The sequence below is a fragment of the Pelobates fuscus genome, chromosome 6, assembly GCF_036172605.1.
Source record: "Pelobates fuscus isolate aPelFus1 chromosome 6, aPelFus1.pri, whole genome shotgun sequence".
Lineage (NCBI taxonomy): Eukaryota > Metazoa > Chordata > Amphibia > Anura > Pelobatidae > Pelobates > Pelobates fuscus.
This window is the reverse complement of record NC_086322.1, coordinates 163,563,432-163,589,923: the sequence shown is the minus strand read 5'-3', so window position 1 is coordinate 163,589,923 and position 26,492 is coordinate 163,563,432. Positions and strand designations below refer to the sequence as shown.

General features: G+C 39.5%; 1 protein-coding gene across 1 annotated transcript in view; it reads left to right on the top strand.

Annotated features, from left to right (window-relative positions):
• The window catches only part of SETD7 (SET domain containing 7, histone lysine methyltransferase), an 83,814-nt gene extending 64,409 nt beyond the window's left edge, over window positions 1-19,405 (top strand). The window contains exons 6-8 of the mRNA XM_063460076.1: window positions 14,069-14,186; window positions 14,387-14,544; window positions 19,057-19,405. Coding sequence (XP_063316146.1) covers window positions 14,069-14,186; window positions 14,387-14,544; window positions 19,057-19,237 — 457 coding nt within the window. The 3' untranslated portion in view covers window positions 19,238-19,405. The remainder of the gene's footprint in view (window positions 1-14,068; window positions 14,187-14,386; window positions 14,545-19,056) is intronic.
• The last annotated feature ends 7,087 nt before the right edge of the window (window positions 19,406-26,492 follow it).

Sequence of the window (26,492 nt, the reverse complement as noted above, 5' to 3'; positions counted from 1 at the left end):
CGGAACTGACAGGCAGTCCCCCTACTGGCGAAAAAGTAAAAATAAAGTTTTAAAAAGTAAAAATCAAATAAAAATATAGTTAATAAATTAAAACAAAATGTGTATATATATATATGTATATATGATATATATATATATACACATATATTGTATCTATATATTATACATGTATATATATATATCATATATAATCATACTAAGTGTATTTTTTTATTAATATATACATATATTAATATAAAAATACACTTAGAGTAAAATTACACACACATATATATATATAATAACTATATATATTATGTATATATTATAAAAATAAATAATAATTAAAAATAAATCAACTAAAAATATTTTTTTAAACATTACATATATATATGTATAACATTTTATTGTAACTGTATTTTGATATTAATATATATATTTTTCTCAAAATACACTTAGAATGAAATCATATATATATATCTATGTATATGCCCTTAACGACAGTGGACGTACTACGTACATCCGACAAAAAAACGGTTGTTAAGGATCGCGTACGTACCTAGTACGACCGTGGCAAATAGGAGCCTGGACTTACCTGGACCAGCGATCACGGTCAGGGGGGACTGCCGGAGACTCCTGCAGTCCTTCTGCAGCTGCTCCTGCCACCCTTGCCCTACAGGGCCATGTGATCACCATGATCACATCGCCGCAATAGGAGTCTAGGAGGTGCCAGCAGGGGGACTGTCTGAGCTGTTAGACAGTCCCCCAGGCTGCTAAAAAGTAAAAAAAAAAAAAATATATATATATATATATATATATTATATGTATAATATATTATAAAATAATTAAAACATTTTATAATATATTATACATATGTAATGCATATATATGATTTCATTATAAGTGTACATCATATATATGCATTATATATGTATAATATATTATAAAATGCTTTAATTACAATATATTATACATATAGGAAATAAAAGTGTGTGTGTGTGTGTGTGTGTATATATATATATATAAAAAATACAAAAAATACAAGTAGTGTTGCACTCACTGTGGTTAAATATTCACTGCCGGGTGCTTGTCTGGCAAAAATATAAAGGAAAAGTAGATAGCACTCCACGGACTCGCTTTGTTTAAATATAAAATTTAACTTTTAATGCTCCAAGTTAAAAAATCGACGTTTCAGTCTGACCAATCAGACTTTCATCAGGACAAGGTTAGCAATAGACAAAGTCCCACATATATACCCCACCAAAACCCTTAATCAAACAGTGTACTCACCACACCTGGCTAGGTGCAAACCCCCACAAGCTGTCCGGTCAATTGCCCCGCCGAAAATGCCGGTCGCGTGTGGATGACGTCAACACGTTTCACGCACGCGTCCGTCCAGCGCGCAGCACTGACGGGAGCGTCTCCATAGCAACCAGACGCTGTCCTGTCTTTGCGGGCACGGACCGGGGCTTGCATGGTCTGCCCCTCAGTAAAGCAAAGTGTGGTCGGATTCACCTAATACCAAGATAAAACAGTGTCATTAAACACACTTAAAAAAGGAAAAACACTCTATGTTATGCATAATTCCTGTTACACGTAAAAACAAATATTACCGCTGGGGGACTGCCTGGAAGGCCCTGTCTCATAACATGCAGGGTATGGCTACTCTCTTAAAGGAACATCAAATTATGAGATAATACTGTATGAACTATCTTTCTTGTTTTAAACACTATCACTGAAGGAAGAATAGGGGCCACACCAACACTCTTCTATTTATTATAATCCTGCCAGTCACTTCAGCTGACTGGATGGTGAATAGTGTGTACCTATGCAAAGCCATATGCCTGCATTAAATTATATAAGCACTAATAGCCCCAATTGATCTAATGCTATATATCCCCTCTCTACTAAACATCGCACCAGGCGATTAGTTATCCAACAAAGAAGTTTTATTCTGTTTAGTGATACAGATCACCTACTGGAATCTGCGCTTAAATCTAATTATCCTTTGCTAGCGTAAATCAAAAATAAGAAACACCAAATAGGTCCTAATCAGATCGCCTCATATAAAGGAAATGTAATAATCAAACATATAAACAGCCCTAAGTGAACGCTGATCACTTCACCTACATCTGTTTAAGAAACAAAAGACACTAGTTACAGCTAGGATCCCTGCGCAACTGTATCCCTCAGACACGTAGGGCTATGTTTACTCCTCCATACTCTGAAGGCTCATAGCCTATCCCCCAGGGTGGGCTCATGAGTTGATTCAGGGGTATCCTGGATTCATTGTAATATACCCTAGACCCAAACACGTCAAAACAATTATAAGAATACTGCTAAAGAGTATTTCTCATTGAGTCCCTTTGGTGCAATCGTGTCCAAGGTTCTGATCCAGTGGATTTCTCTCTGTAAGAGCATTTTCTTCCGATCTCCCCCTCGCCTTGCTAATGGAATATGGTCAACCGCCATTAATTTGAGTGACGGAAGCGTATGTCCTAGTTCCAAGAAATGTCTAGAGACTGGAAACTCTGATACCCCATCACGGTATGCGACCCGTATATTTGAGCGGTGGTTTCGGATCCGTTCCCTTAACGGTAAGTCAGTTTTGCCTATATAAACTAGGCCGCAGGGGCATGACAGCTTGTAGATGACGAAGTCACTGGTGCAAGTTAAACGATGTTTAATGGTGTACTGTTTGCCAGTATGGGGATGCGAGAACGTACGCCCTGGGACCATATGTCCACAGGTAACACAACCCAGGCACCGATAGCACCCGTAATTACTCTTAGTTGTTTTGATGTCATAGCAGTGGGAAGGATCCGTCTTCACAAGTAAGTCTCTCAAACTCTTGTTCCTCTTATAACTCATCATCGGCGGAGAAGCAAATTCCTTAGGAAGGCTGTTATCATTGCTGAGTATCCGCCAGTTCTTATTGACCGCTCTTCTCAATGCTGCGGAGGCCGTGTTGTAAATTGTCGGAAACACCAAACGTTGGGTTTTGTTGTTAAAACTTGTCTCCTGCTGCTGGCATTTCAGTAAAGCTTTATCCAAGGTTGCTTTCCTATAGCCCCGTTCAAGGAACTTGTCCCTCATGATGTTAATTTGTTCCTGTGCTTTGAAAGGATCTGAGTTGTTCCTGAAGACCCTTAGGAACTGGGAATATGGTAAGGAAGCTTTCAGATGGCTTGGGTGGAAGCTATCGGCATGTAAGAGTGTATTGCGGTCCGTGGGTTTGGTGAACAGGGTATGAGTAATTCTACTATTTTCAATCCCCACTCTCACGTCGAGGAAATCGACGGTGGTTCTACTGGCTGTCATGGTCAGTTCGATATTGGGGCTCGCCATGTTGATTGTGGCTACCATATCGGAGACGGTCTCTGGATCGCCTCTCACTATGAGGAACAGGTCATCAATAAAGCGTGTATACAATATTATATTGGTCTTGAATGGTTCCAGGATATGTTCCGTTTCGAATTTATACATATAACAGTTGGCATACATGGGTGCCATGGCTGCCCCCATTGAGGTGCCCGCTATCTGGCGATACCAACTATTCTCGAAGCGAAAATAATTGCATGTTAGCACTGCTTCCAATAGTTCCATTACAAATTCGATGGGCGGACCCCGGTAATGTGGGGATTGTGCCAGTACTTGTCTGGTAGCAGCTATGCCGTCAAGATGGGGAATGACAGTGTACAAGCTTTTGATGTCGCAAGTCAAGAGCATCACAGGTTCAGGAGGTAGGTCCACTGCAGAGATTAGTCGTAAGAACGAAGGTGTATCCTTCAAACATGTTGAGAGGTTGACCACTGTCTCCTTCATGAGAAAGTCAAGCCATTGGGCTATCGGTTCCAGGATTCCCTCTTTGGCTGACACAATGGGACGACCGGGAGGTTTTTCGATGTTTTTGTGTACTTTCGGTAAGGTATACAGAATAGGTGTCCTTGGATTTGATGGTGTCAGAAACTCATATAGTTCCTTAGTTAGATAGTCGGCCTCCAGACCTCTTCTGAGTACCATCTCCAAATGGTTCTGCAATTGCACCGTGGGGTCCGTAGGGAGCTGAAGGTACGTTTGCTGGTCACCCAATTGATTAAGAATCTCTTCTCGATAATCCACATAGTTCATAACAACTATACCTCCCCCCTTGTCAGCTGGTCTTATAACGATTTCGCTGTCATTAGACAACGATGTGATGATCTCTCTGTCCCTGGCCGTGCAGTTAGAGTGTGACTTGTGCTGTATGCCAAAAATATCTCTTGCTTCCTTCTCCACTGAACGTAGAAAAGTTTTGATCGTGGCTTGGTTGGATATTGGATCAAATGTGCTCTTAGGTTTAAACTTTGATCTTTGATCTGTTGCCTGTGCTGGATGGTTTTTGAAGAAATCTTTGAGTCGCATAGTGCGTCCGAATTTGAATAATTCACTCTCCCACTGGAGTTGATTAGGTCCATTAGTGGGGACAAAGGATAACCCTTTGCTAAGTAAATTAAGTTCATCAGGGAGGAGTTTTCTGGATGAGAATCTTGGGGGCCTCCCTCTTCCCCCAGAAGGTTCTCCCCTTCTGGCCCCGTCTCGTAATGAGCCTCTTTCTGGTGCCAGATTCCGATATTGGTTCCTCGTCCGTATCCCTGTAACTTCTTTTTGTGCCCCTTCTAAAAAAGGCTCAGAGGTAGTACTTCTCTCAGGATAGGTGTCAGACTCCGAATTTGACTCCCCCGATGTTTTGTCGATAGTGAATTGTCGCGGTTTACGTATGAACTTGCGTTTCCTTGCAAACCTAGGACGTTCACTGTGTCCACTCAACCACCTGTACACAGTGTGCTCTTTATAATCAGCCGCTACTTTTTCCTGTTTCTCTCTTTTGAAGCGTACCAAATCCGTTTTATATTGTTTCACATTTTCCTCCAATTTCAAGAGGGTTGGTGCTGCTTCTACAGATGACAAGAGGATTGTTTGTTGTGTCTCAAGTTCTGTGATTCTTCTCCGTATTTGGACCAGATCTTCTCTCACATCCTCTATGATCACCAGCATCAAATCAAGAGAACACTTGTTCAATACGGCCACCCATTTTCTGCATACCTTAGGCTTGAGTCTCCCAATGGTAGGAACGTTTTTCACTCTAAAGCCCCTCGGGATCTGTAGTTTCTTATGATACTCTGATAAGAATAACCCGTGTAGATCCAGATCAGTCTCACGTTTCTTCAGTCTGAGTAGTTCAAAATAAATTTCCCGTAACGTGGTGGTACTGGGTAAATCTGTCGTGGTTTCTGACCATCTAATCCTTTCTGCGTCAATGTCATTATATTGCCATAATTCGGCCTGTTCGGTCAGTCCCCCAGCTAGGGTAAAAAAATCCTCCATGAGAAAAGTCACTCGCTATCGGCCAGTGCTATGCTCCAATTGGTATTAATACTAATCCAAAAAGGTGTACAAGGTACGGTTATATAGGGAAATCTTCAATTTTAACTAAAATTCAAATATAATCCAAAAAATCCAGGGTGCATACACAGTCAGCCTTGCCAAACGCCAAACATAGATACAAAAAATACAAGTAGTGTTGCACTCACTGTGGTTAAATATTCACTGCCGGGTGCTTGTCTGGCAAAAATATAAAGGAAAAGTAGATAGCACTCCACGGACTCGCTTTGTTTAAATATAAAATTTTACTTTTAATGCTCCAAGTTAAAAAATCGACGTTTCAGTCTGACCAATCAGACTTTCATCAGGACAAGGTTAGCAATAGACAAAGTCCCACATATATACCCCACCAAAACCCTTAATCAAACAGTGTACTCACCACACAGGCAACAGATCAAAGATCAAAGTTTAAACCTAAGAGCACATTTGATCCAATATCCAACCAAGCCACGATCAAAACTTTTCTACGTTCAGTGGAGAAGGAAGCAAGAGATATTTTTGGCATACAGCACAAGTCACACTCTAACTGCACGGCCAGGGACAGAGAGATCATCACATCGTTGTCTAATGACAGCGAAATCGTTATAAGACCAGCTGACAAGGGGGGAGGTATAGTTGTTATGAACTATGTGGATTATCGAGAAGAGATTCTTAATCAATTGGGTGACCAGCAAACGTACCTTCAGCTCCCTACGGACCCCACGGTGCAATTGCAGAACCATTTGGAGATGGTACTCAGAAGAGGTCTGGAGGCCGACTATCTAACTAAGGAACTATATGAGTTTCTGACACCATCAAATCCAAGGACACCTATTCTGTATACCTTACCGAAAGTACACAAAAACATCGAAAAACCTCCCGGTCGTCCCATTGTGTCAGCCAAAGAGGGAATCCTGGAACCGATAGCCCAATGGCTTGACTTTCTCATGAAGGAGACAGTGGTCAACCTCTCAACATGTTTGAAGGATACACCTTCGTTCTTACGACTAATCTCTGCAGTGGACCTACCTCCTGAACCTGTGATGCTCTTGACTTGCGACATCAAAAGCTTGTACACTGTCATTCCCCATCTTGACGGCATAGCTGCTACCAGACAAGTACTGGCACAATCCCCACATTACCGGGGTCCGCCCATCGAATTTGTAATGGAACTATTGGAAGCAGTGCTAACATGCAATTATTTTCGCTTCGAGAATAGTTGGTATCGCCAGATAGCGGGCACCTCAATGGGGGCAGCCATGGCACCCATGTATGCCAACTGTTATATGTATAAATTCGAAACGGAACATATCCTGGAACCATTCAAGACCAATATAATATTGTATACACGCTTTATTGATGACCTGTTCCTCATAGTGAGAGGCGATCCAGAGACCGTCTCCGATATGGTAGCCACAATCAACATGGCGAGCCCCAATATCGAACTGACCATGACAGCCAGTAGAACCACCGTCGATTTCCTCGACGTGAGAGTGGGGATTGAAAATAGTAGAATTACTCATACCCTGTTCACCAAACCCACGGACCGCAATACACTCTTACATGCCGATAGCTTCCACCCAAGCCATCTGAAAGCTTCCTTACCATATTCCCAGTTCCTAAGGGTCTTCAGGAACAACTCAGATCCTTTCAAAGCACAGGAACAAATTAACATCATGAGGGACAAGTTCCTTGAACGGGGCTATAGGAAAGCAACCTTGGATAAAGCTTTACTGAAATGCCAGCAGCAGGAGACAAGTTTTAACAACAAAACCCAACGTTTGGTGTTTCCGACAATTTACAACACGGCCTCCGCAGCATTGAGAAGAGCGGTCAATAAGAACTGGCGGATACTCAGCAATGATAACAGCCTTCCTAAGGAATTTGCTTCTCCGCCGATGATGAGTTATAAGAGGAACAAGAGTTTGAGAGACTTACTTGTGAAGACGGATCCTTCCCACTGCTATGACATCAAAACAACTAAGAGTAATTACGGGTGCTATCGGTGCCTGGGTTGTGTTACCTGTGGACATATGGTCCCAGGGCGTACGTTCTCGCATCCCCATACTGGCAAACAGTACACCATTAAACATCGTTTAACTTGCACCAGTGACTTCGTCATCTACAAGCTGTCATGCCCCTGCGGCCTAGTTTATATAGGCAAAACTGACTTACCGTTAAGGGAACGGATCCGAAACCACCGCTCAAATATACGGGTCGCATACCGTGATGGGGTATCAGAGTTTCCAGTCTCTAGACATTTCTTGGAACTAGGACATACGCTTCCGTCACTCAAATTAATGGCGGTTGACCATATTCCATTAGCAAGGCGAGGGGGAGATCGGAAGAAAATGCTCTTACAGAGAGAAATCCACTGGATCAGAACCTTGGACACGATTGCACCAAAGGGACTCAATGAGAAATACTCTTTAGCAGTATTCTTATAATTGTTTTGACGTGTTTGGGTCTAGGGTATATTACAATGAATCCAGGATACCCCTGAATCAACTCATGAGCCCACCCTGGGGGATAGGCTATGAGCCTTCAGAGTATGGAGGAGTAAACATAGCCCTACGTGTCTGAGGGATACAGTTGCGCAGGGATCCTAGCTGTAACTAGTGTCTTTTGTTTCTTAAACAGATGTAGGTGAAGTGATCAGCGTTCACTTAGGGCTGTTTATATGTTTGATTATTACATTTCCTTTATATGAGGCGATCTGATTAGGACCTATTTGGTGTTTCTTATTTTTGATTTACGCTAGCAAAGGATAATTAGATTTAAGCGCAGATTCCAGTAGGTGATCTGTATCACTAAACAGAATAAAACTTCTTTGTTGGATAACTAATCGCCTGGTGCGATGTTTAGTAGAGAGGGGATATATAGCATTAGATCAATTGGGGCTATTAGTGCTTATATAATTTAATGCAGGCATATGGCTTTGCATAGGTACACACTATTCACCATCCAGTCAGCTGAAGTGACTGGCAGGATTATAATAAATAGAAGAGTGTTGGTGTGGCCCCTATTCTTCCTTCAGTGATAGTGTTTAAAACAAGAAAGATAGTTCATACAGTATTATCTCATAATTTGATGTTCCTTTAAGAGAGTAGCCATACCCTGCATGTTATGAGACAGGGCCTTCCAGGCAGTCCCCCAGCGGTAATATTTGTTTTTACGTGTAACAGGAATTATGCATAACATAGAGTGTTTTTCCTTTTTTAAGTGTGTTTAATGACACTGTTTTATCTTGGTATTAGGTGAATCCGACCACACTTTGCTTTACTGAGGGGCAGACCCTGCAAGCCCCGGTCCGTGCCCGCAAAGACAGGACAGCGTCTGGTTGCTATGGAGACGCTCCCGTCAGTGCTGCGCGCTGGACGGACGCGTGCGTGATACGTGTTGACGTCATCCACACGCGACCGGCATTTTCGGCGGGGCAATTGACCGGACAGCTTGTGGGGGTTTGCACCTAGCCAGGTGTGGTGAGTACACTGTTTGATTAAGGGTTTTGGTGGGGTATATATGTGGGACTTTGTCTATTGCTAACCTTGTCCTGATGAAAGTCTGATTGGTCAGACTGAAACGTCGATTTTTTAACTTGGAGCATTAAAAGTTAAATTTTATATTTAAACAAAGCGAGTCCGTGGAGTGCTATCTACTTTTCCTTTATATATATATATATATATATACACACGTATTATATGTGTGTGTGCATATATATATATGCACATACATACACACGTATTATTTGTGTGTGCATATATATGTATGTATATATATATATATATATATATACATATATACATATACACACACGTATTATATATATATACAATTCAATGGGAGTTTTGTACTCCAGCTCTCCTTTAAGTTTTGGCCCGGTGCTCAGCTGCACATAAATATAACCCCCAAAAAGAAAGCTAGCACTCAAGGACTTCAACGTAAAAAATATAGGCATTTAAGCCAAGTAGTCAACGTTTCAGTTCACAGCTGTGAACTTTCCTCAGGAAAGTTAATTAATATAAATTGAAAAAAAACATTTATAAAAAACAAATAAAAACGCTAACTTTGGCCAGCGTTTGTGGCTAAGTGGCTACTACAAAAGACTGGAATTACCCCATTTGGAATACCCTGGGATGTCTACATTTGAAAATGGTATTCCATGATGGGGTTATTTCACATTCCTAGGCTACCATATGGTCTCAAAAGGCAACACAGACCCAGCAAACCAATCTGACAAACTGAATTGGGCAAGCCCAATATTGACCCTGTAACTTTCCAAAACACCATAAAACCTGTACATGGGGGGTATTGTTATACTCGTGAGAGTTCGCTGAACACAAATATGAGTGTTTTCAACAAAAAAACGTATCACGACAATTAAATCACCAGTAAAAGTGCAGTTTTTGTGTTAAGCAAATACAAAAAACAAATATGAACGCTAACTTTGGCAAGCGTTTGTGGCTAAGTGGCTACTACAAAATACCTGACATACCCCATTTTGAATTCCGTTTCAATTTGCCAACATGGAAAAGGGGAAATCCCTACATTTGACCCCTGTACGTTTGCAAAAACCCATAAAGCCTGTACATTGGGGGCACTGTTGTACTCGGGAGATATTGCTGAACACATATTGGGGTGTTCTTTGTCAGTAATACATAACAGAAACTGAGAATCCATGCCTAAAGGACAATGTGATAGAAAAATAACACAAAAAAATGACCACCCAAAAGATTGACAAAGACTGGTGGTAGAATTAGTGCATGGAAAGTGTTAAAATACCACCACTTGAAATACCCTAGGGCAGGGGTAGGCAACCTACGGCACTAGTGCCATGCACGGCACTCGAGGTGTCTTTGCACGGCACTCAAGGCTGCTAGAGCCAAACAGGCTCTGTCCTATCAGGGGTCCCAGTAAAAACTCAGATATCTGCTAATACGAAGAGGTGGTGAAGGACAATCCTCAATTCATGCATTGCAGCACATAGAGGAAGTGATCTCAGATCACTTCCTCCCAGCACTTGTGAATGGGAATCCACACTGTAGTAGAGCAGCCTGCAGCTGCTGTTGCAGCTCCTGTCCTTGACCTGTACCTCGCCAGCCTGGTCCCCACTGGAACCCAGGGAAGCCACACACACTGCTAAATATACACAGAAATGCACAATAACCCTCCCCTCATACAAATAATACGAACAGCCCACAAACATACACACAATCCGCAGAAACGTAACCTGCTAACAATCCACATACATGCACACAACCCCACATGCAGTCTCTCACATGCAATACCCCAAACAGCCCCCACACATACACACACTACCAAAGACACAACGTGACATATCCATCCACAAACACAATTCCACAAGCAGCCCCCATACACAGCCCACATGCATATGTATCATACACAATACCACAAAGTACTCCTGTGAACATACACATTATAATAGTTCATATACGCACAAATATTCAGCGATACAATACAATTACCGTATAAATAACACAAGCAGAATACGGCAGCATACATACCTCAATTTAAAAAAAATAGGACTGGCACGCTACGGGACATCACAATCCTATATCGGCACAGTGCTGCTAAAAGGTTGCCTACCCCTGCCCTAGGGTGTCTACTTTTCAAAAATATTTGGTTTGATGGGGGTAAATTACATTGGCTGGCTTCAAAAATGTCCCAAATAGGACATGGGTGCATGATGACCAGCTGTGAAAATTCCTAGCTGGAAAAACTGGAATGTGCACCCTCCAAATAAGGTATTTTAGCCCCCAAAGAACCCGACACACCTATACATGGGTGATATCACTGTACTTAGGAGATGTTGCTGAACACATATTGTGGTGTTCTTTGGCAGTAACCCTTAAAGTTCTCAGTAAATGTATTCTTAAATTGCTATGTGTGTCAAAAAAAATCACCAATTATTATTATTTGTTTAAATTTGGCATAGATTGGTGGTAAAATGTTTGCATGAAAAGAGCATGAAAAGAGTCAAAATACCCCAAGTGTAATACCTTGGGTCGTCTTCTTTAAAAATATATATACATGTGAAGGGTTATTCAGGGTTTCCTGACAGATATCAGTGTTACAATGTAACTTGCGTTAATTCTGAAAAAAATGGTTTGGAAATAGCAAAGTGCTACTTGTACTTATAGCCCTAGAACTTTCCAAAAAAAAGCTAAGAATATGTTAACATTGGGTATTTCTAAACTCAGGACAAAATTTAGAAACTATTTAGCATGGGTGTTTTTTGGCGGTTGTAGATGCATAACAGAGTTTGGGGGTCAAAGTTAAAAAAAGTTATTTTATTTTATTTATAGTAAATTATATAATATGATGAAAATAATGGTATCTTTAGAAAGGCCATTTAATGGCGAGACAAACGGCCATTTAATGGCGAGACAAACGGCCATTTAATGGCGAGACAAATGGTATATAAATGAGTAAGAGGAAAATCACAGCTAAACACAAACACAGCAGAAATGTAAAAAGAGTCCTGGTCCTTAACGGTATGAAAATTTAAAAATGGTCTGGTCACTAAGGGGTTAATAATATTGAAAGGATCAGGCTGCATTTATATGTACAGTAAAAACCAAACAAAAAAGTTACCTGTGCTCTTTCCCAAATCCCTATGTATATTTAAACAAATGGAGGTTTTTAGTTACCTCCAATGGCCATAAGAGGGTATGCCCACCTGCCACGTCAAGGCAGACCTCATAGGTGGGTCCTAACTCTAACCATTCACCTTGCTTCCTTGAGCTTCTGGCAAAGATATCTCTAATGAGACAGAAAGGGGTATTTTTTTTTATATACATCCCTACATGCTTATTAAACCTTAATAGGGAACACATGGGATCAGGGGTCAAGTCCTGGAGTAAAAAGTGTGGGAACTCACCCATGATTCCCATCCCTCCCCCTCCCCCCCTTAAAAAAAAAATACACACCTATGCATATAGTGTATTGCAGGGTGTGTATAATGAATGTAGTGTGTTTGTAGTAAGTGCAGACTGTGTATAATGAATGTAGTGTGTTTGTAGTGAGTGCAGTCTGTATAATAAATGTAGTGTTTTTGTAGTGAGTGCAGAATGTGTATAATGAATTTAGTGTTTGTAGTGAGTGCAGAGTGTGTATAATGAATGTAGTGTGTTTGTAGTGAGTGCAGTCTGTATAATAAATGTAGTGTTTTTGTAGTGAGTGCAGAATGTGTATAATGAATTTAGTGTTTGTAGTGAGTGCAGAGTGTGTATAATGAATGTAGTGTTCGTAGTGAGTGCAGAGTGTGTATAGTGAATGTAGTGTGTTTGTAGTGAGTGCAGAGTGTGTATAATGAATTTAGTGTTTGTAGTGAGTGCAGAGTGTGTATAATGAATGTAGTGTGTTTGTAGTGAGTGCAGAGTGTGTATAATGAATGCAGTGTGTTTGTAGTCAGTGCAGAGTGTGTATAATGAATGTAGTGTGTTTGTAGTCAGTGCAGAGTGTGTATAATGAATGCAGTGTGTTTGTAGTGAGTGCAGTGTGTATAATGAATGCAGTGTATGTAGTGTGTTTGTAGTAAATGTAGTGTATAGTGAATGTAGTGTGTAGTGAATTTAGTGTGTATAGTGAATGTAGTGTGTTTGTAGTGAGTGCAGAGTGTGTATAATGAATGCAGTGTGTGTAGTGAATGTAGTGTGTTTGTAGTGAGTGCAGAGTATGTATAATGAATGCAGAGTGTGTATAGTGAATGTAGTGTGTTTGTAATGAATGCAGAGTGTTTATAATGAATGTAGTGTGTTTGTAGTAAGTGCAGATTGTGTATAATGAATGCAGTGTGTGTGCGTGCTGGAAGATGTGTGTGTGCTGGATGATGTGTGTGTTGGATGATGTGTGTGTGTGTGTGTGTGTGTTGGATGATGTGTGTGTGTGTGCTGGATGATGTGTGTGTGTGCTGGATGATGTGTGTGTGTTGGATTATGTGTGTATGCTGGATGATGTGTGTGTGTGTGTGTGTGTGTGTGTGTGCTAGAGGATGTGTGTGCTAGATGGTGTGTGTGTGTGTTGGATGCAGGACTGGAAACGGGAACGGCATTCCTGCTTTGGAAAAAGTACAGGAACGCCGTTCCCATGCGTTCCTGCAGGACTCGAGCCCTGCATGGGATGGGCAGTAGCATTGTAACATGTCTGTATGATACAAAAGTGAATACAAATACAAAAAAACAAGTCATGCGCTCAAACTCCCATTACTCCTGGGCGGCAGCAACGACCATAGTACACATCAGCCAAAATACATATAGTAAAAAACAAAGAAAAAAGTTACCTGTGCTCTTTCCCAAATCCCTATGTATATTTAAACAAATGGAGGTTTTTAGTTACCTCCAATGGCCATGAGAGGGTATGCCCACCTGCCATGTCAAGCAGATTTATATGTATAACCCAGTGTATGTATTTATGTATATGTATTTATATATATAACCCAGTGATGACATTTCACAAAAATGAACATGTAAACAAATCAACAAAAACTATGTAAAAATATGTATGTATGTGTTTATGTTTGTATCACTATTCCATCTCTTTAGTTTGTGTTGTGTGTTTAATATAATGTGTCTGTAATATAATAGATGTATGGGGGATAGAAGGATGGATAATTACATGACATTAACTTTTTCATCTGTGATAGTGTTTTTTTTTTTTCTTTTAGGGTCTATGTTGCAGTTTCACTCATTTCTAATGCTGGAGAAGGTCTCTATGCTAAAACAGCAGCTAAGGCCCATACTGTGATGTCCTTTTACAATGGTGTACGGATTACTCATCAAGAGGTACAAATTAAAATTTTAAATATCACAGAGACTTCTAATTAGTGGTACAAAAATGGGGTTAAAAGGGAGGACAGTGTACTAGACATAGAAGCAGAAATGCTGCCATCTCTGCAGAATATACGTAAAAAAATATTTATCAACCTTCAGCATGTGGCAAGAACAACTTCAAACTTTTCTAACTTTATTGAATATTTTGTTAGGTCGACAGCAGAGATTGGTCTTTGAATGGCAACACAATCTCTCTAGATGAGGAAAGTGTCCTGGATGTACCAGAGCCCTGCAATATGCCCACCAGATATTGCGCCTCTTTGGGCCACAAGGCTAACCATTCATTCACACCTAATTGCATGTATGACACGTAAGTATCACTGTCACCACAAACCAATTGTTTTTTGTTTTTTTTCTTTAGATACTGCCACTTGAATTGGGAGATTGAGAAAATATGGTGATTTTTCAAAAGTTTCATAATACTATGTAACCTACACAATTTCTCAATCTATTTTCTACCAATCACCCTCAGCCATAGATGCATTTTCAAGTTTGAACTGCAAATGTAGTCTAATTTTTTACAAGTACCCTAATAGCTAGTGTCATATCAAATACTAATTATTTGTAAATTTTAATCTGATATAATTTCCTGTAGTCTGGTAGATACCTACATTATTATTATGTAATAACATAGAATGTAACATAGAACAGGTAGGAAATATATAATCAACCATGACAGGTGCATTCTGTTTTGAGGTATGTAGAGAGGGATCTCTTAAAGGACTTTAGGCTTAGGGAAGATTTTAAATTGTGCGGGAGGTCATTCCACAATTGTGGTGCTCTGTAGGAGAAGGAGGATCGGGCTGCTTTCTTTTTGTATTGGGGTAAAGTGTCGGTACTGAATCAGAGGTTATAGGAAGTGGGAACAGCTGGGGAAAGCATTTTAAAAACAAGACTGGAAAGATGAAGGGTGCGTCTGGATTCCAGCGACAGCCAGTTCAGTTCTTTTAGCATGTCACAATGGTGGGTCCTGTAATTACATTGTAGCACAAATCGGCAGAACGAGTTATACAATGCGTTGAGTTTATTAATGTGGGATTGCGATGCAGATGCATATACTACATCCCCATAATCAATGATTGGCATCAGCATTTGCTGTACAATCTTTTCCTTTACTGTAGGGCTTAGGCAGGATTTGTTTCTGTACAGGGCACCTAGTTTTGGATAAAGTTTAGATGCAAGTTTTTATATGTGCAGGCCAAAAGATAGATTGGGGTCTAACATCATACCCAAGTATTTGAAAGAGTGGACTGCGGTCAGTGTGCCATTTGAATTTGTTTTGATGGATAGGTGGGAATTGTGTAATTTAGGTACTGTTCCAAAGATCATTGTGACAGTTTTGTCAGTGTACATAAGTGTACATAAGAAAATACGCTGATAAACCTCTTCATGCTGACTAAATTATGAATTTTTGGGGGGGATTTTGAAAGTGGAGGTTTGTAGTTAATTTAACTACAAACCTCCAATTAAAATACACATATTACCCCTGCTCTCACAATCTGATAATTCTTGCACTGTCTACAGTGTATAGAAACAATATATAAATGAAAGAAACACAAATAGGGTTTCTATTCTCTATAGTATCCCCCACTGGCTTTAAAGGACAATTGTCACATGAAAACAATTTTTTTTGTCAATCTATATTTTTATTGAGGCATAGCAGTGACATGGGTTACAAGAAAACGGTTGTGACATTATCGAGAAAAGCAATAACGTGACATTACATAGGACAGGATATTACATCAAGGTAGCAGTGGGCAATTTGTGATACTAGGTCACAATATGATGAAACAGGTCTCATTTTTTGTGATTAAGTAAAGAAAATAAGAACAATAATAGGTTATCAAAGCTTGTCAGGCCCGACTATGTGTTATATAAAAAAAATACAACTAGTGAACAAATTGAGAGCCATTTAAGTTGATCTGAGTGCAGAGAAATACGAGATTACATGGCATTACAACTTTAAACGGTTAAGAAATAAATGGTTGAATGGCTATCACCTGTAAATGAAAACTATTTTTTTATATAATAATCCTTTCATCAAGGAAACTATTTTTTTTAATTCATTTTTTAATGAAGTGTATATAAAAAAAATAAAGAAAAACCCACCCATACCTCTAGTATATGACAGGACGTATAGATGCATGACAGCCATAGATTCTGCCTTGACCTGACCCTCATTGATTAACAGACCAATGGTGTACAAAATCAGGACTGGCCATGCCCTTCCTCTTAGCTTCTCCCGCCCCCACGCTACCTCTTGCCTGTTCCCCAATTATCTCATTGTCTCATCTCCTCCCCCTCCCACTCCAATAGCTGCCCTCACTAAACTTGGCTCAATGAGCAGTAAGCCTTTTTTAAAGGTCATCTATCTGTCTCAGTGATGCACTTTGCTTTGCCAGATCTAAGATTCTAGAAAAGCCACTAGCTCACATTTCCCACATATGTATGTACCCTGCGACAGCTCTTCCAGGCATGGATAAACACAGTAGACTGTGCATTGAATCAAATTTTCAAACATATTACCACTCAGTCTCAAAGCACACAAAAAATAATGAAACATATATAGAAACATAGAATGTGGCGGCAGATAAGAACCATTCGGCCCATCTAGTCTGTCCAGTTTTCTAAATACTTTCATTAGTCCCTGACCTTATCTTATAGTTAGAATAGCCTTATGCCTATCCCACGCACGCTTAAACTCCTTTACTGTGTTAACCTCTACCACTTCAGCTCGAAGGCTATTCCATGTATATATTGAATATTGGATCAATGCTCTCCTATGGGAATTTTCGAGATGCTGCACGTCTTCATGCAAAGCATGACGGAGTTTCACGGAGTTAAACTCTGTGTGAATCGGGTAAGCACCTCTAGTGGCTGTCTGGAAGACAACCATTAGAGGGTGTCTTAACCCTGCAATGTAAACATTTTCTCTAAAACTGCAGTGTTTTACATTGTAGGGTTAAGGAGACAGGGACACTGCAGTCAGACCATGTCAATCAGCTGAAGTGATCTGGTTGTCTATACTGTATCCTTGTAATTAACTGAAACTAAAAAACACAATGAGAAAAAAAGTGTTTAAAGGACCACTACTGCGCCAGGAAAACACACTATTGCGCCCTGAAAATCACAGTGAGAAGTGCGGAAGCACCTCTAGCAGCTGTCAATGAGACAGCTACTAGAGGCTGGATTATCCCATATGTAAGCATAGCAGTTTCTCTGAAACTTCTATGTTTACAGCAAAAAGGGTTAAACCTAGCTGGACCTGGCACCCAGACCACTTCATTAAGCTGAAGTGGTCTTGGTGCCTATAGTGGTCCTTTAAACCCTTTGCATGGCAATAGAAGCTTTCACAATAGAAACAACAAACCATTGTAGCCAAATATGTTTTTTAGAGCCCAGCATAGAAACTACAAATGCAAACCAGCTACCTCTGTAATGCAATGATTTTGTTACACAAGTTAAAGTCTAAAATGTTTTGTCCTACTAAGCTACACATTTGTGACCATAAAACTAGAAGTTTTTGTTGTTTGTTAAAATAAGAAGAAATTTGCTAAGCTCAACATGCTTTCTCCATTGTCTGATTGCATGTTTTTAGAAAGTACCACAAATGGGAAAAATACTTCAATTCGTTATGAAACAACCAAATAAATTATTCTATTTCCATTTGAATGTCATAATATGTCCAGAACTTTCTCCAATAAATACGTAGGTAAAGAAACAAACTTTTATTTCTAAGTTAGGTATGATATATTGCAGACATATCTAATGAACATTGTTTTAAAAAAAATATATATATTAATAAATAAAAATTATATTTTAACACAAATGTGTAGACGTCTAAAAGTAACAGAAAAGATGTGTAATACAAACTAGTGCTATAAATACAGTATAACAAACAAAGTGAAAAGTGCAACTGATTAACACAGTGAAATCACTCACATACATCGCAACTCATTAAACACAAACACAAGCAAAGTCAAAAGCACACTTTAAAAATATAAATAATAGTAAATATCAAAAAATGTGAATCCACAAAATAAGTGATGTAGTGATATTAACTGAATATATACATATACCCCAAAAATGGTTTTGGAGTGTTGCTGCAAAATAAAGCACACTCACACAGGACAGCACAGTAGGTATATGTAATATATATATTTAGAGCACTCACTTTCCTTTGAGCCTGTATAGAACTGGCTCAGGTAAATCAACTTGAGTGTGATTAAAATGTCTTCAAATGATATTTTATTGCAGTTTTTATCCTCAGAACAAATGAGAAAAAGGCACCACAGGTAAGATTAAAATAATGGGTAAGTGAGGTGCCACACTTCAAGTCCACAATGGTAAGTAGTCCAATACAATGCATTTCAATGCTAAACATCTTCCTAAAACTGTACTTCTGTGTTGATATGTTTAAACATTACGACACATGGCCAATTTTCAGCAGCAGTGTGGAGGAACACTGTAATATAATTCCTTTGGCATATGTTATATGCAAAGGTGTACCGGCCTATGTATGTTTGTATGTGCACAAAATAGAGGTCGTAGGACTTGGATACTGAGATGATTTAAGACTTAAAGAATCACTGCAACAAGACCAACAAAATATAGAAGACTCCCACCCCCCCCCCCCCCACCCCCCTTCAGTTCTTCTTCATTTACAACAAAAAATAAAAAAATAAACCTAACAAAAGTTCAGGTACAAGCCTTTAAATAAATAAAAAAGTAGTACAGATTTCAATATTAAGTATGTCAATAAAGACTTTATAACTGTGTCTAATACAAGGAAGTGGTATTAAGCGGAATTTGTTATGTCCAGGTTTGTCCACCCTCGCTTTGGACCCATTAAGTGCATCCGGACCATCGTGGCAGTGGAACAGGATGATGAGCTAACTGTCTCCTACGGTTACGACCATAACTCTGCAGGGAAAAATGGCCCAGAGGCCCCGGAATGGTACCAGCAACAACTGACAGCTTTTCAGGTCATGGAGCAGAAGTGAAGTTGCAACTGTTTCCATTGCTTTGGGTTAAAGGATCTATGCATCAGATATGTTACTGGCGACTGAAAACCCAATGTTACTTCAGATTTACAACCGTTTGGACGTCTGGTTGATCGATCTCTAGCTAGTAGATATAATTTAGTCTTGTAGTGTTGTGACTGCAAAAGAATGTGTATATATATATATATATATACATAAAACAGTTTGGAAGAATCCATCCATCCTATCTCACAAAAGCCAAACGATTAGGCAAATAAAGTCAAAACTTGGCAATTTTTTGTTTACCATGTATATACTTTTAGGGCACGATATGTTACCCTTTTTGTGTATACATGCCTTTTGTAATGGTTACAAGGTAACTATCTTTGATATTGTAGACTGTAATGGTATGACGCTAGCTAATCGGGTATATATAACTGAGCGGTACCCTGATCTTATGTTTACTATGTTGTAAAATGCCTTCCATCGACTGCAGGTGGCTTTATAAAACATCATTTGATTGTAACTGGCATGCAGCTGAGTAAAGGCAGATTTACAACATATTAAACAAGTTAAAATTAAACTATTTCTTACATTAATGTAGTTTTTTCATTATATTTTATTCCATTGCATGTACTTTAAGCAAATCTTAATTCTACAGATCTAACTTCCAACAGCAATTCCTCCATATGGATCTTATACCTGACCTGTCTGTTACGAGATCTGTATTTAAATTAATTTATTGTGTCACTGGAGGTAGTTATAATGTTGGGGGAATAGACTGGACAATCAACCGTTGCAGGAAAAGACAATGAATGGACATGTTATCACTAAGTCGCATCAGAGAAGCACTTCTACTAGTGGTTTAACCACCCTGTACATCACTTGAAAAAAAGGTTTACTGATCAACTCTAGTTATGTTACATGTACATGAGCAAAACTTAAAGGGATATTATAAGTGCCAGGAATACAAAGCTGTATTCCTGGCACTATAGCTCAATCTGCCTCCCTGGGAGACAGCCACTGGAGGCAGACTTAGTGCAACAATGTAAACATTGCAGTTTCTCTGGAAACTATTAGCTGAAGTGGTCTGGGTGCCTATAGTGTCCCTTTAAGCACACATCTGTTTGTGTCATATGGTTCAAGGGAATGCAGCATAAATTGTGTAAATGCTGACATTGCATGCCCAAACGTTTTCATGGCCAGAGTATATCATGTATGACAAGGAAATACTATTATTGTATTCATAACCACCGGAAAAAAAACAAAAAACTAAACAACCCTGTCACTTTAAATGCACTTTGTACTAAAACTTGGAGGAGCTCTTGGTACAATTCTCCCCATTCATGTCATTTATTATCTGAGTAGCTGATCTTCCATCTGATTTTTCTAATTATGTGTTTGATCAATCATCAGCTCTCTTGCATAGATTGTGAAATCAGACATAGCCTGGAAATAATAATCGAAGGTCTTTCCAGGCCCGGTCTTACGTACTGAATAATTAGCAATGCAACAGTGTGACCTTGTTTATATGCAATCCTTGTTATTTATTTTCTGGTTCACATTCTCAGGTCAGAACACACCAACAGTGGTCTTCTCACTTTGGAAATGAATGGCACCCATTCACTGTACAGAGAGCCCAGCAGCATAGCACGTAGCTTGGCAGAAAAGCTGCTGTATTATTGAGAATGCACAGCTGTGATCGAAAGATACAAACTGGGCTTCTCTATCATTTTAACACAACGTTTCTTTGTTTGATTGTTACAGTCGGCTAGCTTTACAGCTGTTATACAGGATTACAGTTGGTTGATATACAAATGCAACCAAAGGAAATACTGAAAGGCACCATATTTTCATCTGTGAATATTGATTGCATTACCTGGCATCATAGCATATTTTGGAGAATGAGGGTGCCAAGCTACAAGTGAAATAGAAATTCTGCATTTTTTTACACTTTTATTTTGGGTTTAGTTTATATACGTTTTTGAGGTGGGTTAGATAAATGTATGAATGTTAAGCAGCTGAATGGGTTAATAGCTACAGATGTGATCTAACCAGCAGCATTCAGAGCCTTGGTAGAGATACCATTAACCCCTTAAAGACTAATTACTTTATAGTATGTCAATATAAACCATCACAGCCTTTAATAATCAAAATTGAATATCCCACTCATTTAAGAAATGCAGCTCTGCATATAGCTGCCAATGCAAAAAAAAAAGCAGGACATTCCATACGAGCACAGCGTCTTTAGGGACCAGATAATGTCCTTATAGGACAACTGTCACCTCAATATTTTTTAATATAATATTCCTTTCATCAAGTATTGAAAGAAAATATATTTTCTTTAAAATAACGTACAAGTAAAAATGAGAAAGATTCATCCCTACATTTACTATCCTATAGGATCCTTCAGCCATATATGTGTTTCTTTGGTCAGACAGTGTTTGAATCCGACATTTAGTCTCTATGGTCTTCCATGCTTCACTCCTGCACAGTGCTGTCAATTTAACTGGCCTATAGAGACCAGCTACAGTGTGGTCAGTAAAATAATGTGTTGGGATATAATTAGAAATATTTTCAGGGGCGGGGCCGGACCGCCGAGCTGAACGGTCGCAAGTTTGAGCAGCTCCTGAAACTCACCAACTTCTAAAGCCTAAAAACATGAAATCCGAACTAACCGTAGACCGACAGCAATGGCCCTCAGTGCTAAGGGCACACTGGATCCAGGGCGAGGCCGGCTCTTCGAGTTTCAGTCCCCTGGCGGTGAGGTCTTCGATGTCCCAGTTGGGGCCTTCGCCGGCGGTGAGTGGGGCGGACGGCCGCTGCCCCGCTATCCTGCCTGACAGCGCCCACCCAGAGGCCCAGCACCAGGTGGATCCAACCCTGTTCCCCCCCTATGGACCAGTGGGGGTGATCCCGGTCCTCACCCAGTGGCTAAGCAAACCAGGCCCAACGACCCCACCGCCCTGATTGGGGGCACGGGCGCAGCACACAAGATGGCGGACGCCATGTGCGCCGAGGTCGATGTGAACGGCTGCTCTCTCAATGAGCCCACAGCACTCAATGAGGCTTCTGAACAGAGACTCAGGGGTCGGAAGAATCTGCGGCCCCCATACCCTACAAAGCAACCCACCCTTACCTGTCCCATCAACGAGTCAAGCAAACTGAGGCACAGCTGAGCCGTCGACAGCCGTGGCACTGGACGGTCAGAACACTGCAAAGCGACTACCCCCGCCAGGGACTTACGACTATGCCGCCAAGCAAGGTACTCTCACAGCGGGCCCAACCACATACCCACCGTACACACGTCCTGCGGCGCAGCAGCCTCAGAGAGGGGTTCCACGTGGCAACCGGCAACAAGCTTTCCTAGAGCTAAGCTAACTACTCCAACAGATCCTATCCTCCTGATGCCCAGACTTGGCTGTCTTGGTCCAACACGGCTTTGGCCCACAGGAAACCAGCAAATGGACTTTGCCCGGATCCCTACCCTGGTGGACAATCGTTCCCTGCCATACTGATACGATTGGGTATCGGCTAACCGCAAGTCAGCTCATATCGGTGAGATATCACGCCCGCCATACAGAGGACTCCCAAAGCCTGTACCAGAACGTGCATATTAGACCAGCCAGGGTGACATACCACAAGCAGCTTACTATTCAGACCCAGCATGCTAACACTTCAAGGGGCTCACTATACCAGCATTATCTCTTACCACACACATTAGGCACATCAGGCATATAAGCAGTTAACCTGGCTACTACAAATTGTTTACTGACACAACTTACAAGCTACTAAACTGTGCACATGCGCAAAATGTCAGCCACCACTGGTTATTCTTCATGCCTAGCTCTTAGTGTGCCCCACTTTACTTTCCTACATGTTTCCTATTCTGAGAGAAAAAAGAAAAATGTGTAATGTTTTCTCAATGCCATATCAGTATTGTTGTATGTCTGTATATGTGCTTGCACCAGCTGTAGTGGCAGTGCAGATACAGATGTTCATTTCATGCACAAATAAAACAAAGAATAAAAAAAAAAAGATTTTCTTTTTAGCAAGTCTCCTTCTGTTCAGTATGTTGCATAGGGTAATGGCGGATGATGCACTGCACTGTGCATGGAGTGAAACTGGGAAGACCATAGAGACTGACTGTCGGATTCAAACACTGTCTGACCCAAGGTATATGTATATGGCTGAAGGATCCTGCCATATCCTAGAGGTAAGGAGGGAAAAAAGCAGTTTAGTACTTGATGAAAGGAATTATATTAAGAAAAGATTAAGGTGACAGTTGTCTGTTAAGGGTCTAAATGGGTGAATGTGAACATTTTTGTTAGCAGATGGGTAAATGGAGAATGACAATCATTGCTTCTTAAAGAAAGTAATTAGAAAGTTAGCATTAGTGGAAACAGTGTAGAAATTATTAAGAACCCTATGGAAGACCCAAAGTATGTCTAAAAGTGTGTAATATATGTATAGAGACTGGACGACGTAGCCATTTAGCTTTCTTTGAAACCAATGGTTTAGTGCAGATATAGAGCTGTCAGATTTTCAAATCCTAGATTTTATAGTTTAGTATCATTTAATAAAATGTATATAAGGATGTTTACAAATTTCCTATTTAAATATATTAGAAATAGGTCATACTTGCATCAAGGCTCAAAATTGCTCTAGCCACTAGCCATTTGTGAGCGAAATTTCAGCCCCGTGGAGTGTAAATTCACCCATGCTTAGTGTGCCATAGGCTTCTCAGACTTAGACAGCAAGTAACTTTAAAAGCCTGACTAGTAGCATTGAACGTGGAATTTTAGGCTCTGCTTATATGACAGAATTACCCCTTTTACAATGCTCTGCTACGTTGGCTTTCTTAGCAGCCTTCCATAGAAAAGTGAGAAGGTATAATGTGAATACAGAAAAGGGGTATCTATTTATGCATACTGTGATCGTATTGCCCTGTGCCTGTAGATGTTAAGTAGACTTTAACTATTATGCCAAATATATTCAAAGCTATATCCTTGACTGGAAATCAAAAAGCACAATATATAGGTACTTTCAATATATTTATAAAGCTAAAAACCTGGTAATGGACAAGCCCATTGTTGTATATTTATTTTGACCTAATTTATCAGATTTAAATTAGTAAATATATCCAGTCATGTCATTATGTAATATAGGGTAACATGTTACAAAGTAAATTATTTAGACATACACATCCAAACAGTTAGAATACAATGAAATGAAAGTTAATACGAATGCACTAAAAAATACTAAAGATTTCGTAATAAGACACATTGGGACATTCGAGGCGGAAGATTAAGTAGCAAAAAGGAAGTACTAACTTTTGTGGTTGTAAAGTTAGTGTTTGGTAAAAATGTTTGTTAAAAAATACGTGTTCTAAATTTGTAAATAAGCTCAATGACTAATTCTCATAATGCGTTGTTATTGATTAAGACCTTCACGAGCTCCATGTGCTGTAAAACACATGCCAGTAATATTCAGTAGGTTAATTATATGATGGTTAATAACTGTGCATAATCAACTAAGCTTCAGATCTGTATTATATCCATTTAAAATGTTTTACTTGGGTGGCGGTAAGTATAACGGCAGTCTTCCACATTTGCTTTTTATATATCTTAATATAATAATGTTATAACATGCCTTCTTTACTCCATGTTTAATGAAATGTTTGAATATATCACTGGCCTACCGTTGCCATTCTCCCTTTCTGACAGCCATCTTTATGCATCTTAGATCAGACTGTTGGTTTTCCCAGCCAACACTCAGTAATTTACAACCATCAGCTCAGCTGCTTTTCAGAACTCTACACTTTTCCACTTTTCTACACTTCCTGGTTCTGGAGCACTTTCTGGCAACAGATTTTGAAACGCAAATGTTGCAGAATAGTGAGCATTTGCTGGGATTACTGACAGTACGACCAAAAGGTGCCTAAAGATGACTGTCAGAAAGGTGGAGTGGGAAAGGTATGCAAGGGATTTGGTCAAAATTTTAATACATATGACTAAAAAAAAGAGATTATATGTTATAAAGATTAAATTAAAATATCAAAAACTTTTAATGAGAGATATCATATCTTTCAATAAAAAGAAAATTGTCAATATGAGCAATTTAGTCATCAATCTTGTCAGTTTAAGGTCTTGAAAGTTTGCAACCCAATTTTGCTAGATGTTAAACCTGCAGAATACTGCCAATAATAGGTGCATTGCAGAGAATTCCAACATTTACCACTAGAGGGCAGCATAAGGATATTTGTCTTTTTAGAAAGCAAATTTGCAGGATTTTAAAGGGGTATGGTAATCTCTCAGGATTTTTAATATTATGTTTGCGTATCTCCTATATTTAACAAATATGTTTTTATGTAAGGTGTGAAAAATAAATGTAGTTGTAGAAATCCATACTGCTGTATTTGCTTCTATCCAAGAACTAGGTGCCTCCATGTTTATCATCATTATAAGTGTAAGCCTTTTCTGCCATTGGATATAGTTAGTGGAAGAGGGCAAACTGAAACATTGTTTTTGTTCTCATTTGCTATGTGTCTGGTCTGAACTGGCTTGGGATTTGTAATTTGCTGAAATTTTATGATACATTTTAAAAGAAAATGAAACGTCACATAAAAAAAGATTAACACAAGTGGCTATGAAAACGGGGTAGGGGGATAGGCAAATAATTTCTTCATAACTTTCAACATAAATGAAAAATATTGGTTTTGCTCTAAATCTCAATGATCTCTTTAGTACATACCATAATATAATTACATTATGAAATTCCCAGGAAGATCCGTGATCTCTCTTAAACAAATCTCTAGGTCGGGCTAAACATGTGCTACCTAATGACTATGTCACTAGTAATACAGATTTTATGGTTAAGTCAAAAATAGTAACCATGGTTATTTTCAAAGGTAGAGTTAAAGGTTGTAATAAATTCACGCCAGTGTTCTTTATATTGCTGGGATTCATGCAATCTGCAACTAGACCTAAACATGCATATGCTAAGCTGAACAACGGGAACAGTATAGGAATCAGAATAGGAATAGGAGTAGTATTCCTCAACTCTTTTAAATGTAGGAGAGAGAATAATCTCTGGGTTCCAGCTATGGCGGTAAACTGAACACCATTATTATTAATTTTTAATTATTTATATAACACCATCAAATTCCGTAGCGCTGTACAATGGGATAAACCCGTATGCCCTGGCTGGAATGCAGTTAATGGGTGTGCCATTGGCTGCTTTATTCTTTAAAGTAAAACAAACATAACAGGTGTCA